Here is a 17,338-nt window from a genome sequence, read left to right as displayed (position 1 = left end):
GGCTGCGGTGGCTGTGTGTGGCTGTGTGTGGCTGGAGCAGCATGAGGGTGGCTCCGTGTGGCTGAATTGCCTGCGGTGGCTGCGTGTGGCTGCGGTGGCTGTGTGTGGCTGTGTGTGGCTGCAGTGGCTGTGTGTGGCTGTGTGTGGCTGCAGTGGCTCTGTGTGGCAGCATGTGGCTGTGTGTGGCTCCATGTGGCTGTGTGTGGTTGTGGTGGCTGCGAGTGCAGGCCCATGCCCTCCCCTCTGACATCATCAGTGAGCTCTCCTTGGCAAGTTACTTAACCTCTATGAGTCTCATTGTCCTCACCCATAAAATTAAGACAATACGCACATACTACATAATAGATCTCATAAGAAACCTAAATTTATACTTGATGGATCACGTTTAAAATGGGCTGAATTCATTTCTTCTTTCACAAGAATCCCTCACAACTTCCTTCCTCATCCATAAACTATCTTCAATCTCTTCTGCGACTATTCCCTTCTCTTCTTTTTTTGTTTCATTAAATTATAACTGTAGAGTATAAATGTCTTCACACAAAAGATAAGTAAGTGAGGCGAGGTTATGTCAACCAGTTTGATGTGAGCATTCCGAATTGTATATTCCCTTCTCTTCACCTTCTTCTTTATCCCCAAACCTGGCTCTCCCCTGCTGAGGGCTCCCCTTATAGCCCTTTCACAGGGGGGCTATTCTCTCTCTTAGCTTCTTCTTTGCAGCTTCCACATCATTCTCCCTGCCCCCACCTAAGATGTTCAGTCTTGAGTCTCGTGTCCTCGGACAGGACCACCCAACTCTGCTCATTGTGCTGTCTACCAACCCAGCTCCTCCCACTCACTCCCTGACTCGTAGAGCTCCCCTCTGTCGCTCTCTCCAGAATTACTCCTGTCATATTCCCAGTGATGGCAGCATCCACATTGATGATCCTTTTAGAATTTTGTTCTTCAGTCCCTTAGCCTCCTTTTTTCAATGATTGCACTCTCCTCCTTTTAGCTGCTCATTCTCATTACCCCCAAAAGCCAGGAACGAATTCACAACCTCACATTCAAACCTCCTTCTCTAATCACCACCTCCCAGTCCTTTCTGTTCCCTCGATTCCTTTTGCTAATGTACCAACCCCACCGCCTCTCAATCTGCTGATCTTCCTATCTCCCCGGGATCTCAAACCCTCTCAAGTCTGTATTTCTTGTTACCCAGTTTCAGCCCACATCAGTCATTCCATATATTCCCAACCATTAAGCCCACTTCCCACTACTTCCCCTCACTCCTTTGGCCGAAACACAGCCCTGGCTCAGTTCCCCTCTCTGCCATGCCGGGGCTACCTTTGTGCAGCTGAACGTGGCCGGAAGGGTGTACACAACAATCCTGACTGTTCTTGCCCTCAGCCCATAACTGGGTTTTTTTTTCTCTAAGCAACCCAAAGATAACTTCTCCCAGTTCCAAACGCCTGCATCTGTGCCCACATCCTCTGCCCTCTGTCCTTGTACTCCATGATCCATGGTGAGGCATCCTTCCCACGTGACTCGCTCCCACAGACCAGGCCTCTGCTCTTTCTTTTTCATATTAATATAAGGGGATAAACACTTAGGTTATAGTGTTTGGGTTTGTAGGGTAAAGTCCATGTTGTAGCTGAGTCCTTCACCCACAAGGTGAACCTCATACCCATACATTGTCCCCATCAGGTTGGAGCTTACTGAACCCCATTTTTCCTTTCCTCCACTCCCTCCTCTCTCCTCCCCTCTTCTTGAATTTAATTGTGATTTTCTTTCATATGGGCCTATAGTTGTTCATCTACTAGTTTCAAATTAGTATTGCATAGGTAGCATGCTTGCTTTTCCATTCTTTTTTTCTTTTTTATTGTTGGGGAGTCATTGAGGGTATAGAAACCAGGTTACACTGATTGCATTTGTTAGGTGAAGTCCCTCTTATAATTGTGTCCTGCCCCCAAAAGGTGTGTCACACACTGAGACCCCACCCACTCCACCTTCCCACTCTCTGCTCTTCCCTTCTCACACCCCCTCCCTCCTTCCCTCTCTCTGCTCTTCTTTCCCGGCACCCTCCTCCCTCCTTTCTCTGCTCTCCCCTTCCCCTACCCCCACCGTGTACTAGGTCATTAATTGTCCTCATATCAAACTTGAGTACATAGGATTCATGATTCTCCATTCTTGAGATGCTTTACTAAGAATAATGTGTTCCACTTCCATCCAGGTTAATACAAAGGATATAAAGTCTCTATCTTTTTAATGACTGAATAGTATTCCATGGTATACATATACCACAGCTGGTTAATCCATTCCTGAGTCTATGGCCGTACCACCCTGAACATGCCCGAGCTCACCTGCTTTTCCATTCTTGAGATACTTTACTAGGGAGAATATTCTTCAACTCCATCCAGGTTACAAAAGATGTAAAGTCTCCATCTTTAATGGCTGGATAGTATTCCATGGTGCACACACACCACAGCTTATTCATTTGCTCTTTCTACCTCAGCTGCCTGGCATGGTTTCTCCCTGGCATGGTGCATTTCCACCCTTCCAACACAGCTTTCCTTAAATGCCCCCTTCTAAGTGACACCCTGTGTGGCGTCTCTGCAGTGTGCCATACACACATGTGCTGCAACATCTCCTGCCTCACTTTTCTTCTTTACTTTTCTTCTTATCATTCCCTAACATACTGTTGAGTTCCTTGCTCAGTAACATTTGACATATTTTACCTCAACATCCTGGTTTCTTGTCCCCCTGTAGGTATGAGCTCCATGAGGAAGTCTGAGCTCTTGTTCCAGGACAGTGTCTAGCATAGAGGTGATGTGCGCTAAGTGGCAGCTGAATAAGACAGTGAATGCATGAAATGCTAGCAAATAAATGCAACGACCAAGGCCTCTCAGCCCCTTTACCCCCCCCCTGATGTTTTCCTTTTCTTTTTCTCTTTCCCAACCTAGATCCTGGATAAACTATTGGATGGTGACTTAACAAGTGATCCTTCTTACTTCCAGAATGTTACAGGATGTATTAACTACTATAACCTCTTGCAGTGCATGGTAATGACAACACTTTAAACCATAATGATGTTTGTTTAAAACTTTTAACAAAATCAAGCTTCCTTTGTTTTGGCAAATATTACAGCTGACCTCATACTAGACCAATATGTCCAAACTGGTATTGCATTATTTGGTCTATCAATGACAGGATGGTTTCTTCACCAGTGTTGTATACATTATAATCTGACCACTGAGGAGGTGTGACATTACAGATATGTAGTATCAGTTCTGATTACTGTAACTTCCCCCCAAGAAGAGCTAGTTATACAGAGATTCTTCTGTGAAGGATACAGGCTGGGATTGGAGTTCAAGTCCAAGAGCTTCAAGCCTGTTTATGAATCTCTTGAAAAGGCCCATATTCTTTGTTCTGTACTTAAGGCGGCTTGGATAATCAGAACTGCCAAAGCCTTTGTGAAAATATTTGCTTTGTCTTACTTTTAACTTAAGATGCACTAAACTTCAGTGCGTTTAATATGGACTCACTTCAAGCCTTCTGGAATATTTTTCAAAGTATTCAAGTCGTTTCTTTCATAAAACGAGGACAAAGTTGATGTCATCTGTGGAGAACTAATCAAATCAAAGAAAGGGAGCCAAAGTGGGGGTTGGGATTTATTGGCTCTTTATTGGAGCGTAAGACAATGCATTCTGTGCTGGTTTGTAAGTAAAACATAAAGTTAATTTCCATGGAATTTGCCAACCCCGTGGTTTCTGATTTAGATTGTACCAAGAGGAAAACACATGGTACACAAGAGAGAAACAAAATCTGTGATTACATTTTTTTTTCTTTGCAAAGCACTGTAGTCACAGTTCACAAAAACCATTGGTAAAGCACAAAAGTGTCAAACTCAAATGCTAACCATTTGTTTTATCCTTTTGTTATGAGGAATGCTTTTCTAGGCCTTTACTTCTTGTTTATTTTAGTACGATAATTGATCATTAGTCCAGAGATGTTAATGCAGTGTTTTGTTTTATTTTTTTAAGTAAGGATCACGGGCAACTTCTCTTTTCTCTTGTGTCCATAAAGTATCGTCTGTTTCTTCCGTTTCACATAGTTTCCAGCTTAAATTAAGTCAACTGACTTTTTTGGTGTGTGGTCTTAATAAACAGCACCACATAGAAAAGAAATTTTTAGCTTTGAATGCCATGCCACCACCCTGGCTCCTTGAGATCCTTCTGACCTTTCCAAAGAGCCACGACAAGTAGCAAAGTGATTTGGATCATTTCATCTCTTTTGCTTTCTCTAGCGGAGTTGCTCATTGGAGTCAAAGATGGCAAAAGATTCGTTTCTGAAAAAGAAAATCCTGTATTTACACATTGGGTATTTGCTCCAAAAATGTCCTATCTAGATCTGCCCTTCGTGAAAGGATCCCACTTGTATTATCCCAAAACCATTGAGTTAGAATTTCAAGAAAGGGGACAAGTTCACGGTCATGCTACATTTTGTCCGTTGCATTATTTGTGACGGGGAGTTCACAGCTTTCCCCAGCATGCGGTTCCTGCCACCCAATCATGTTCCCTGTCTTTCTCATACACCCTCCTGCCAGGAACCTGAGGACCAAGGTTACTACGCAAAATTTTTGTCGCTTCCAGAAGTGAGACAGGCCATCCACGTGGGAAACCGGACTTTTAACGACGGAGCTATAGTTGAAAAGTATTTGCGAGACGATACCGTGCAGTCTGTTAAGCCGTGGTTGGCTGAAATCATGAACAATTACAGGGTAAGAGAGTTATTTCAGTTGGTACCTATTTTAGGAACTTTTTAGATTACCCAGAGAGAGGTGACTTTCTTTTATTTGTAATTTGACTCCTGTCTTTTTTTTTTTTACTTATATATATATTTCACAAACATAAATAACAGCTCCTTCTTTGTTTGATTCCTTTGAATTAAAGGGTTTTTTTTTTCCTTTTAGTTAAATCCCTTTCCCTGATTGTTCCTTAAAATGAAATTCCATTCGGCACATGCCACTTCTCATCCTTTTTTGAGAAAAGAAGCATAGCAGGGCTAAACAGATAACCAGCCTTGTGCACGGCCAGATTTCTCTTTATATATGAATCTCAATTGTGTCAGGTATCAATGAATCTAATGCTTATTCCAAAAATGCATTTCAGCTAATAACTAGAGTCATTCCTTTTGCTCAGCCACAGTTTTTCAGTCTCTGTAGCAAACACTGAGATAGGCCATCAGGTCGAAACCATGAGTGAGAAAGGGTCCCTGTTTTGAGACGTGTCAAGTCACCTACTGTGTTGTCTGGCTGATTCTACCCAATTTGCTGCTGGAGGCACCAGTGGAAAGTGAAGGCACAGAAAGGAGCCTGAAGGTGCAGTGAAAGGAACCAGGGACTCTAGAACTCTCGAGGTGAGGGCAGACACCAAGAGCAAGTGACATGAGAAGCTATCTTGTGTGTTCTTTCTTTCCTGACACCACTCTCTCAAGTCCTCCTCTGATCTTCCAGGGCTGTTGTTATTTGTCCCAGAGTGGTCTTCAGTGCAACCTAAGGATATGTGTACAAATGATGGGGGAGACCACAACCTGTGGTGATCCACTTCCTCTCTGTATGTTCTGACATAGACAAGGGTAACTCTGGGTTGAATAAAAACAGGGCAGCTAATAACCCACCAGGACCTTTGTATCAATTAGAAAAAAGTCACCCTGTCCTCAATATACTTTATTTTCATCTATCAGAAATTGTCCTAAAATATTGCGTTAGTCAAAATCAGACTCTTTACTTCTATTTGCTGGAATGAGAAATATACATTTCCACATCTATGTTAAGAATCATGACCCTTAGGATTGTTCAGTCCACAACCTGCACCACTGTCCAGGGAGTCCCTGACCAATGCACCCTTACAAGAATGTGTTTTGGAATATGCCAGTCTTGGAAGGCCTATTTTCTGGTCCTTCTCTTAGTATGCAGAGTTTGACCTGTAACACTTGTGGAAAATGGCATGCCAACTCTGCAAACCCACTTTAACCCTCTGAAACTTGACAAAATACTTACATTCTAGGAAATAAAAGGGCCCAATTGGATTGTGCCAGCCTTTCACCCACCTGTAGGTTTTGTTCCTTTGGAGACATGCAGTGGCCTTCTTGGAGCAACTCCAGAAAGCACTTTTGTTTACCCTGTTCTCTGAACTGTCACAGAGTGTTATCACTACCTATATGATTGTACTTAATACTTTGCACTGCCATTATGGGCGCCCGGCTGACACCCATACGACACAGTTATCAATAACAAGTGAAAAAAACATAGTAATGAAAAACTAGAGCTGTATCAAAAATGTATCCATAGACTTGTCCATAATCCATTAAGGTATTTGTTATCCGCAAAAAAATATTGGCACTTATGTCTAAAAGACAATCTTCCGTAATATAACATTAAGGAATAGAAAGTATTTTTTTTTTTTTTTTGAGACGGAGCTTCAAGCTGTCCCCCTGGGTAGAATGCCATGGCATCACAGCTCACAGCAACCTCCAACTTCTGGGCTGAAAGTATTTTTTTTATTTGTTTGTTTGTGTTTAGTGGAGAGCAGATAAAGCAGTTCATACCAGGGGTCCTCAAACTTTTTAGACAGGGGGCCAGTTCACTGTCCCTCAAACCATTGGAGGGCCGGACTGCGGGCCCCAGGACAAGTCGGCTGCTAAGCAGGACAGGCAGCGGCAGCAAAAACACCCAGTGGGCCGGATAAATGTCCTAGGCAGGCTGCATGTGGTCCACGGGCGGGCCATAGTTTGAGGATGCCTGAGTATTTATACCCTCAGGAGATACATTTTCTCACTCTATAAAGTTAACTAGTATATGATTCCTTATGGATAGGGTGAGACATATGGTTTACTTGATAATACAAGCTCTTCTGATGTTGGCTAATAGCCATAGACTATTCACTTGATTAATAAAGGATAATATATTGATTAGAAATGATTCTGCATTTTGATATTTAAACATATCTATACCTGTTGCTCTTATATCTAAAACCTACCAATATGAACTCCAGTGAAATTAGAATGTGGTATTTTCTAAAGTGTTCAGCTCCAAATCAGTTACCATAAAAAGAAAAGAGTTTAATGGTGCAGATAAACCATTTTTCCGTAAAGAAAGAGTACAAAATATGCAATCAATTTGAATGCAGACCCCAAAGTGGCTTACTTGAAAACAGGCTCCATATTACTGGCACAGCTGGCATAAGCCCTGGGGCCGTGGTTATCTTTGGCTTGTCCGTTAAGGATGTAAACCTCACTGTATATGTAATGTAATCAGAACAACCTAGGTTGGCTTAAAATTTTAGTATCCTTAAAGTTAGGTTTATGGAAGTCTCGGTACTAATTTGTCATAGAAAATAGCACGTCTGTTTCTATTTGTAAGAATGTAGAAGTCTTTTTCTGGTGGTAGATTCACTTTAGCCCATGTGGAGTAACTCTGATGGGCTGAGGGAAGACTTCAGGGGATCATGTTTTCGTGTAGTTTCTGTGCAAACTTTCTTACAGTGAGAGACAGGAGATGCATGCTCAAAGTCTTTTTTTTTTTTAGTAATTTCAGATGTTTGGGTGGTAAATTGAAATATCCTATTGGCAGTTTCCAAAATAGCTATAATGAGAAATGACCTGCTGTAAGATATGAATTTCTTTATGATAAAATGGTTTCAAAATACTGTAAGTTCTCGTAGTAGTCAGCTGGGTAGTAGAGTACAGTGGTTACGAACACGCTATCAATGTCAGGCATTTTGAGTTTGAGTTCTGGTTCTGCCAGGCACTGGCTGTGTTCCTTGAAGGTAAGACATCAACTTTCTGTGCTTCAGCTTCCTTGCCTACCAAATGGGAATAAAAATAGTGCTACGTGTGAGATCTTCCAAGGTTTAAATGCAATTACGTACGTAAAACACTTTCAGCAGTACCTACTAGTAAGAAAATGCTTATAAATATAAGCTATTGCCAAGAATGTTCGGCAAATTTTAGTAAAAGTCTTAAAGATCTTGCTACATACAAAACTCATATAAGAAACCCTGGAAAATGCAAAAATAAAAAGACTTGGCAGACTTCCAGCTTCCAGTCCAGTGTGTAAGGAGCTTAGAAGTCCCCAACACCATCCTACCAATAAAATGCTGAATAAACCGAAAAAAAAAAATCAAGAACTCTTTAGATTTGTGAGAAAAATGAGGTCACGGGCCAAACTGCTGCCCCTGCAAATTAGAGAGACAGACAGGTGAATGGGGGGAGTCACGGCTTCCCGGGGCAGAGGCACATCAGCGGAAACCTCCAGAGAAGCACTTGAGCAGGGAACCCGAACTGTAATTGACAAATTACCAGAGGCTCCTTGTAGACGTGTCTGAGTGCTGAAAACTCCAGGGGGACCCAGTCACAGGTGGCGGGGCTCCTCACGTTTGCGAACGAGCTAGACCAGGTTCTCACAGAGAATCTTAAAGAAAAATCCCCTCCTGCTTCAGTGTTTCTGCCAGGGGGTGGCAGAAAGCACCCACTTTGAAATATGCCAAGCGTTCTTTTCTCCTTGGCAAGGCCTGCTCTTGTGGGAAACCGTTTCACCAGACTCTGCCTACTGGGATTTCATTACACACTAATTACCTAGGTGAGGGTAATATCCAGCTCCAGGCCTCCCTGGACATCGTTTTCCATCTAAGGGGGACTGGGAGGACAACTGAGAAGTTCAGGCTCACTGTCCAGGGGCACCAGCTCCTGAAAGCCTGGGATGTAACGCTGGGCCACAGAACATTCCTCCCCACACCTCACTGCGGTACCACTAAAGGACTATTTTCTGCATTTCTTTGTATCTGGTACAGCATGTCCACCTCTCAACAAACAATTACAAAGCTTACTAAGAGGCAAAAATCATAGTTTGAAGCAGCATCAGAACCAGAGTCAGATTTGGCAGGAATGTGGGAATTTACCAGACCAAGAATTTTTTTTTGATAAATTTTGTTATGTGCATTTAACGTATAGTCGTGAGGTTGTGACATAATTCTGTTACTACAGTGAACAGAATTGACATATCTGTCCTCTTACATAGTTACCCGTGTCCTGCTTGTTCCTTCTCCATACCTGCTACTTTCTATCCTGTGACCTACATCTCCCCATTTTCTACCTCCAACCCCACCCCTGGTGATGATTATTTTATTCTCTATCTGTGTATGATTTAATTTTTTAAGATCCCCCTTGTAAGTGAGATCATGTGATATATTTCTTCTTTGTGTCTGGCTTATTTCACTTATCATAATGTCCTCCAGGTTTATCCAAATTGTGACAAATGGTAAGATCCCCTCCTTTTTAAAGGCTGAATGATATTCAGTTATACAAAGACAAACCTTGGACATATGCAGGTTCACTTCCAGAACACTGAGATAAATTGACTATCAAAGTGAAGTGATTTGCATGAATTTTTTGGTTTCCAGTGCATGTGAATGTCACGTTTACACTATAAACGTGTACTCTACTTTAGTCTTTTAAGTGTCCATTAACATATGTCCAAAAAAAGTACATACTTTAGTTTAAAAAATACTTTATTGCTTAAAAGTGCTCTAGTCATCTGAACCTTCAGAGTCAATCTTCTTACTGGTGCAGTGTCCGGCCTTGATGCTGCTGACTGCTGACTGCTCAGGCTGTGGTTGTTAAGTGTATTCCCCTAACATAAGACAATGATGAAATCTGTGGCATTGATTAAATCTCCCTTTCTCACAAGACCTCTCTGGGCCTGGAGCAGTGACTCATATCTGTATTCCCAGCACTTTGGGAGGACAAGGCTCCCAGGAAGATCACTTGAGGCGAGGAGTTTGAGACCAGCCTCGGCAACTTAACAAGACTTCAACTGTACAATTTTATTTTTTAAATTAGCTGACATTGCACTGCTATACTGCACTCCACCCTGGGTGTTAGAGCAATTCCCTGTCTCTTTGTCATTGTTGTTTAGTCTTTAATTTTGTTAAGCATTTTTATATATACATACATAAACACACAGAATCATGCTACACATATGTTCTGTAACCTATTTTATTCAGTAATATATAATGAATGTGTTTTCTTGCAACTATTGTTCTGAAAGTTGTTTCCAACTTTTCTATATTTTTTTAATGTTTATTTCAGATTAATATGAGGAGAAGGGACTCTACTACAACTTGAACTTTACTTTAGACATGCGGACAGTGTAGACTAATCATTTATACTCTTGTATTCATCTGAATTCCTTGTCTCCCTGTCTCTTGAAAAAAAATTCTTCATGGCATGCAATACTGTTGGATAACATTTTACCTACAGTAAAACTTCATTCAGAATTGGAGTCAATTGTCTCAAACCCTGCTGCTATTTTATTGACTAGTTTATGTAATATTCTAAATGCTTTCTTATCATTTCAATGATGTTCACAGCATCTTCACCAGAAATAATGATTCTTAAGAAATCATTTTTTTATGCCTTAAGAAGCAACTCCTCATCCATTCAAATTTTATCATGAGATTATAGCAATTCAATCACATCTTCAGGCTCCGCTCCTAATTCTAGTTCTCTCGTTATTTCCACCACATCTCCAATGACTAAGTCCTGAAGCCCTCAAATTCATCTTTGAGCACTGGAATCAACTTCTTCCAAATTCTTGCTAATGTTGATATTTTGACCTCCCCTCTGAACCATGAAGTGTTCTTAATAGCGTCTAGTATAGTGAATTCTTTCCAGAAGGTTTTCAGTTGACTTTCCCAGGATATGTCAGAGGAATCACCATCTATGGCAACTATACCCATACAAAGTATATTTTTTTAAATAATGAGACTTGAAAGTCAAAATTACCCATGTTGTGTCAGCAGGCATGAAAACAATGTTAATCTCCTTGTACATCTTCATTGGAGCTCTTGAGTGAATGTCAAGTTCATGTGCAATTTAAATAGTTGGCTATTTTAAATTGCACACGAACTTGACGGACACCCTGTATTTAGTAAACCATGCTGTCAACAGATGTGCTGTCATTGAGGTTTTGCAGTTCCATTTATAGCACAGGCAGAGCAGATTTAGCACAACTCTTCAGAACTCTAGGATTTTCAGAATGGCAATAAGCACTGACTTCAACTTAAAGTCACCAGCTGCATTAGCCCCTAAAAAGAGATTCCGCCTGTCATTTGCAGCTCTGAGCCAGGCATTCACTCCTCCTCTCCAGTTATGACAGTCCTAAATGGCATCTTCTTCCAATATAAGGCTGTTTCATCTACACTGAAAATCTGTTGTTTAGTAGCCACCTTCATCGATGATCTTAGCTACATCTTCTGGATAACTTTCTGTGTCTTGGAATCAGTTTCTTGCCTTAAGCTTCAGGAACCAACTTCTGCTAGCTTCAAAATTTTCTTCTGTAGCTTCTTCACCAGTCTTAGTCTCATAGAATCAAAGAGAGTTAGAGCCTTGCATTGGATTAGGCTTTGGCTTAAGGGAATGTTGCGGCTGATTTTGTCTTCTATCCAGAACACTCAGACTTTCTCCATATCAACAATAAAGACGTTGAGCTTGCCTATTATTCATGTATTCACTGAAGCAGCACTTTTAATTTCTTTCAAGAACTTTTTCTTTGTGTTTATAACTTTAGTAATAGAGCAAGAGGCCTAGTTTGCAGCATGTGTCTTGGCTTTTGCCATGCTTTCTTGACCAAGCTTAATCATTTTTAACTTCTGATTTAAAGTAAGAAATGTATGACTTTTCCTTTCACTTGAATATTGAACACTTTGAGGCCATTGCGGGGTTATTAATTGGATAATTTCAATATCATTGTGTCTCAGGGATGAAGGAGGCCCAGAGAGAGAGAGAGAGACAGAGAGATGGGAGAACAAGTGGTTGGTGGAGCAGTCAGAAGATACATAACATTAAGTTTATTGTCTTATGGGCATAATTGTGTCCTTGGGAGCACAATTCATGGTGCTCCCAAACAATTACAATAAGAACATCAAAAATCACTAAACACTGATCACCATAATAATTATAATAATAAAGGAAAAGTTTGAAATATTATAAGAATTACCAAAATGTGACAGAGATGAAGTGAGCATGTATTATGGAGTAAATGATACCTAAACACGTGCTTGGTGCCATATTGACAGAATCCTTCAATTTGTAAAACAGACACTATCTGTGAAATGCAATTAAACGTGGTGTTTCTGTGTGTTTAGAAATATCAATTTCTTTAAAAAATTGAACACAATTCCAAATCCTTAAAAATAACATTGCTTACTATAACAAAATCTGGCAAGGCTTATCCCCTCCACTGATTACTCTTCAATGTGGTTGTTTATCTGTATTGAACACACTTCTTTGTGGGTTAAATGCAGCATACACCTAAGACCATATGCACAATCAAAATATTTATGAGATATCTATTGAGATGCACAATAAAGTGCAATAAAATGAGGTGAGCTTGTGTATAAACTACAGTGTCTTTATTCATCCATCAATGGACACGTAGGTTGTTTCCACCTGTTAGCTATTGTGAATAATGTTGCAATGAATATGGGACTGAAGATATCTTTTCTAGGTAGTGATTTCATTTTCTTTGGGTATGTACCCAGAAGTAGAATTGCTGTATTGTATAATAGCTTTATTTTATTCTATTGTTTTCCACAATGGCTACACCAATTCATATTCCTACCAACAGGGTACAAGGGTTCTCTTCTCCACACCCTCACCAATACTTGTTATCTTTTGTCTTTTTGACAGCAGCTATCTTAATGGGTCTGATGTGAAATATAAGAGTTTTGAATTTCATTTCCATGATGATTCATGATATTGAGAATCTTTTTATATGTCCCCTGGCCATTTTAATGTCATCTTTGGGGAAACAGCTATTCATGTCCTTTGTCCATTTTTTTTAAATGGATTGTATGTTTTCTATTGTGAATTTTGTGAATTCTTTATACATTTTGAGTATCAATGTTTTATAGTTTTAAGTGTACAAGGTCTTTTGCCTCCTTATATAAATTCATTCCTAAGTATTTTATTTTTTGGATGCTGTTAAAGAGATTTTAGAAATTGATTTCTTTTTTGGTGAGTTTGTTATTTATGTATAAAAATGCCACAGATTTTTGCATGTTGATTTTGTATCCTGCAACTTTACAGAATTATTTATTAGTTTTAGCAGTTTTTTGGTGGAGTCTTTGGGGAGTTTATATATGTATGGGATCATGTAATCTATAAATAAAGATAATTTTACTGCTTCCTTTTCAATTTGAATACCTTTAATTTCTGTTTCTTATCTGATTGATATTGATAGTATGTAATTCTGGTACTATGTTGAATAGAAATGCTGAGAATGGGCATCCTTGCCTTTTACCAGATCTTAAAAGAAAAGTTTCCATTTCTCCCAATTGATTATGATGTTAGTAAGCTATGAGTTTTTCATGAATGGCATTTATTATGTTAAAGAACTTTCCTTCTTTAAGTGTTGAGAATTTTTATCAAGAAAGAATGCTGAACTTTGTCAAATATTTTCAGTATCAATTGAAATGATGGCATCGTTTTTGTCTTTTAGTCTGTTAATGTCATATGTCACATTAACTAATTTGCATATGTTAAACCAGCCTGACGAGTCAGTAGTAAATCCCACTTGATCATGATAGATAATCTTTTGGTGTGTTATTGAATTCTGTTTGCTAATACTTTATTGAGAATGTTGGCATCAGTGTTCATCAGAGATGTGGTCCTGTAGTTTTCTTCACTTGTGGTGTCTTTGTCTGGCTTAGATGTCAAGGTAATGCCACCCCAGATCCAAGAAATTAAAAATACTATGGTTAATATGCTAAGTGCTTTAATGGAAAAAAATAGACAACGTGGAAGAACATACGGATAGTATAAACAGAGATGTGAAAATTCTAACAATCAAAAGGAAATGTTAGAAATAAAAAACAGGGCTCGGCGCCTATAGCTCAACTGGCTAAGGCGCCAGCCACGTACACCTAAGGTGGTGGTTCGAATCCGCAGCCCGGACCCGCCAAACAATAAGGACGGCTGCAACCAAAAAATAGCCGGGCGTTGTGGCGGGCGCCTGTGGTCCCAGTTACTTGGGAGGCGGAGGCAGGAGACTCGCTTGAGCCCGGAAGTTGGAGGTTGCTGTGAGCTGAGATGCTATGGCACTCTACCCAGGGGGACAGCTTGAGGCTCTGTCTAAAAAAAAAAAAAAGAAAGAAAGAAAAAACAGAAGAATGCGTTTGGTGGGGTCTTTAGTAAAGGAGACAGATCTGAGGAAGGAATCTCTTAGCTTGAGGATATGATAAGAGGAAGAAAGCAAAGAAAATAAAGACTGAAATAAACAGAATAAAATATCCAAGAACTATGGGACAACTCCAAATAATGTGACGTAAGGGTAAAGGGCATACCAGGAGCAGAAGAATAAGAAAGGAACAGCAATAATGACTGACACCTTACCCATATTAACATCAGACACCAAACCACAGATCCTCAGAGAACACCAAGCAGGATAAATGCCAAAAACAAAAACAAAATCATACAATAACAAACCCAGGCATGTCACATGCAAACTTCAAGAAATTAAAGACAAAACAATATTGAAAGAGGGTTGGGAGTCTAGGGAAAACTTGGGTTATGAAGGGGCAAGAATAAGAATTACATCTGACTTGTCCTCAGAAACCAACGAAAGCAAGAAGAGAGTGAAGTGAAATATTTAAAATGTTGAGAGGAAAAAACTCACCAACCTAGAATTCCGTACCCTGTGAAATTAACTTTCAAAAGTGAAAGATAAATAAAGACTTTCTCAGATAAACAAAAATTGAGGGAATTTGTTGCCAGGAGTCCTGCCTTGCAAGACATGTTAAAATAAGTTTTTCAGAGAAAAGAAGAATAATATAGGTCAGAAACTCATAGCTATGCAAAGGAAGAGCATCATATAATTAATATGAAAAGATAATGTGATTTTCTATGTAGTAAATCCAAAATAATTGACAAAAAAGAAAAAAAAAGTTCTGGGACTAATAAAGAACTAAGAATCATAGGTTGCCAAAAATAAGGCTAATATTCAAAAGTCAGTCACTTTCCTATATACCAGCAATAAACAAGTGCAATTTGAAATTAAAATACACTATTATTTATATCAGCCCCCCAAAAATAAAATAATTGGGTATAAATTTAACACAGTATGTACAAATAAATATATGAAGAAAAATTACAAAACTATAATGCAAGGCATCAAAGAAGAACTAAATAATTGACAAGATATTTCATGTTCATGGATAGAGGACTCGATATTGTCAAGGTGCAATCCCAATCAAAACCTCAGCAAGGCCAAGTGCAGTGGCTCTCACCTGTAATCCTAGCACACTGAGAGGCCACCTCAGGAGGATCCTTCAAGCTCAGGAGTTAGAGACCAGACTGAACAAGACAGAGAAAGCCAAAAATAGAAAAATCAACTGGGTGTTGTGGCAGACTCCCGTAGTCTCAGTTACTCAGGAGGTAAGACAATTGCTTGAGCCCAGGAGTCTGAGGTTGCAGAAAGCTGTGATGATGCCACAGCACTCCAGTGTAGGTCAGAGAACATGACCCCGTCTCAAAAAAAAACAAATATATAATTTACAGGAGGCAAACTGTGATTAGTGGGTAGTGAGGTTGTGAGCATTTGGTCTGTTAGCACAGTGATGCCTTCACGTTTTCTCAGTACATTACAAAGAAGCATGAGGCTGTACGGTGGAGGCAGAGACACTGACCTTCTCTCACAGCTAATCCCACCAGTTTTCATCACTGATAGAAAAGGGATATAATGTAACAGAGCAGGTAGTTAACTAATCTTTTCTACTTGGCTCTACCTGCCTATTAGTGAGCAGCTGACTTACCTTGCAAACTGTGTGTTACACCTCTCCTGACTGTATCACTGAAATGCATTTAGTATCAGAAGTCAAGTTTCTTGGAACTTAAAATTTCCCTTTTGCTCCCTCGTCTGTAAAACCCTCTTGTAGTCAATAAATGTCATGAGGGTCCCGTGCCTGGTGCAGGGTACACACTCAGTAATCTTTAAGCAATGAAAAAATAATTGCTCTGGAAACAAGGGAGGTGATAAAAGGGCCTTGGCAGGGAGTAGATGTTGCTTGATACATCTTGTCTCCTTCAGTCTTCCCTGTTCCAGCCATTCTGAAACCATACTCCCACTACTGCTGTGGTTCTCAGGGTGCCTGTCACACTAGACGAACCTAGAAAGCTCTTAACAATACCTAACCGTGGCCCACACTGCCAAAGCTTCTGATATAGTTGCCTGGCATGGCCACGAGCACATAGTAATATGCAATAAATTTGGAAGGAAGGAAGAGAAGGAGGGAAAGAAAGGATGAAGTGCCAGAGAGAAGGCAGATGGCCTGTTCATTTGTACCACAAGCTGTCTTGACAATAAACTCATATTCAATTATAATAAGTGCAAATAATTCACCTTAATTACCCTTGATTATGTGATGTATATTAAATTCCTTACTCTTTGTAGTCGAATGTTTTAAAAACTACAAATATATTTTTATGTATTGATTATAAGACATAGCCTGATTTTAAAAACAATAAAACCTGGTGGTGGGTGGATAGGGGGTCTCTAGAATCTAGGAAACATAGTTCACACTCCTTTAGAGCTTCTGGCTTTGAAACTGCTGCTCTTTGTAGAGGTCTCCTGATCCCTTAGATCAGTGGTTCTCAACCTTCTTAATGCCACGTCCCTTTAATACAGTTCCTGTGGGTCACGACCCACAAGTTGAGAACCACTGCCTTAGATCTTTGTGATATAGGGGGTTACAGTGTTCTCGTGCTTTGTTTTGTTTTGTTGTTTGTTGGTTGGTTTTTCTGAAGATTCTGCAAATACTTTTAGCCTTCCTTTCTCTCTGGTTGTAGTTCTTGTCTTCCTAAAAAGTAGATAAGCTGTATTTTTAAAGACTGTGTGTGTGTGGTGTACTGTATTTCCTGTATGAAATCTTTTTTTTTTAATAAACAGGAATTATAGCTCTATACAAAGAAGTTATCTGATTGAAAGCAACATCTTGGCCTGGGATTTGAGGTCGCTGCTGTTGCTAAGCTGTCTGGAAGGCCGTTACAGTTTTAGGTGATACCATCTCCAAATGCTGTTCTTACCTCCCCATGCCTGTACTTTTAAAGGTTAGGTCGCCTTTGGGTAGGGCTTAATATGCTGAGTTTTAAAGTTCAGCTAGTCAGGAAATTGTAAATATAAAGTTACATTTCCCTGTCACTTATCATTCTACAGCTCATTAAATTTTGCCTAATTGCATCTTCAGACTTCAGGATCTTAATGTTTCTCAGCTTCACTACCAGACTGAAATCTTAGCACCCAGGTCAT

At 39.9% G+C, this 17,338-nt stretch overlaps 1 protein-coding gene across 1 annotated transcript in view; it reads left to right on the top strand.

The window, feature by feature from the left end:
* The window catches only part of CPVL (carboxypeptidase, vitellogenic like), a 115,032-nt gene that overhangs the window by 49,636 nt on the left and 48,058 nt on the right, over nucleotides 1-17,338 (top strand). Inside the window, exons 9-10 of the mRNA XM_003788609.1 lie at nucleotides 2,937-3,035; nucleotides 4,580-4,753. Of these exons, the coding sequence (XP_003788657.1) occupies nucleotides 2,937-3,035; nucleotides 4,580-4,753 (273 nt within the window). The remainder of the gene's footprint in view (nucleotides 1-2,936; nucleotides 3,036-4,579; nucleotides 4,754-17,338) is intronic.

This window comes from Otolemur garnettii, unplaced genomic scaffold, assembly GCF_000181295.1.
Source record: "Otolemur garnettii isolate 467f Iridium unplaced genomic scaffold, OtoGar3 scaffold00028, whole genome shotgun sequence".
Taxonomy (NCBI): Eukaryota; Metazoa; Chordata; class Mammalia; order Primates; family Galagidae; genus Otolemur; species Otolemur garnettii.
The sequence above is the reverse complement of the archived record's forward strand: the minus strand, read 5'-3'. Positions and strand labels throughout refer to the sequence as shown.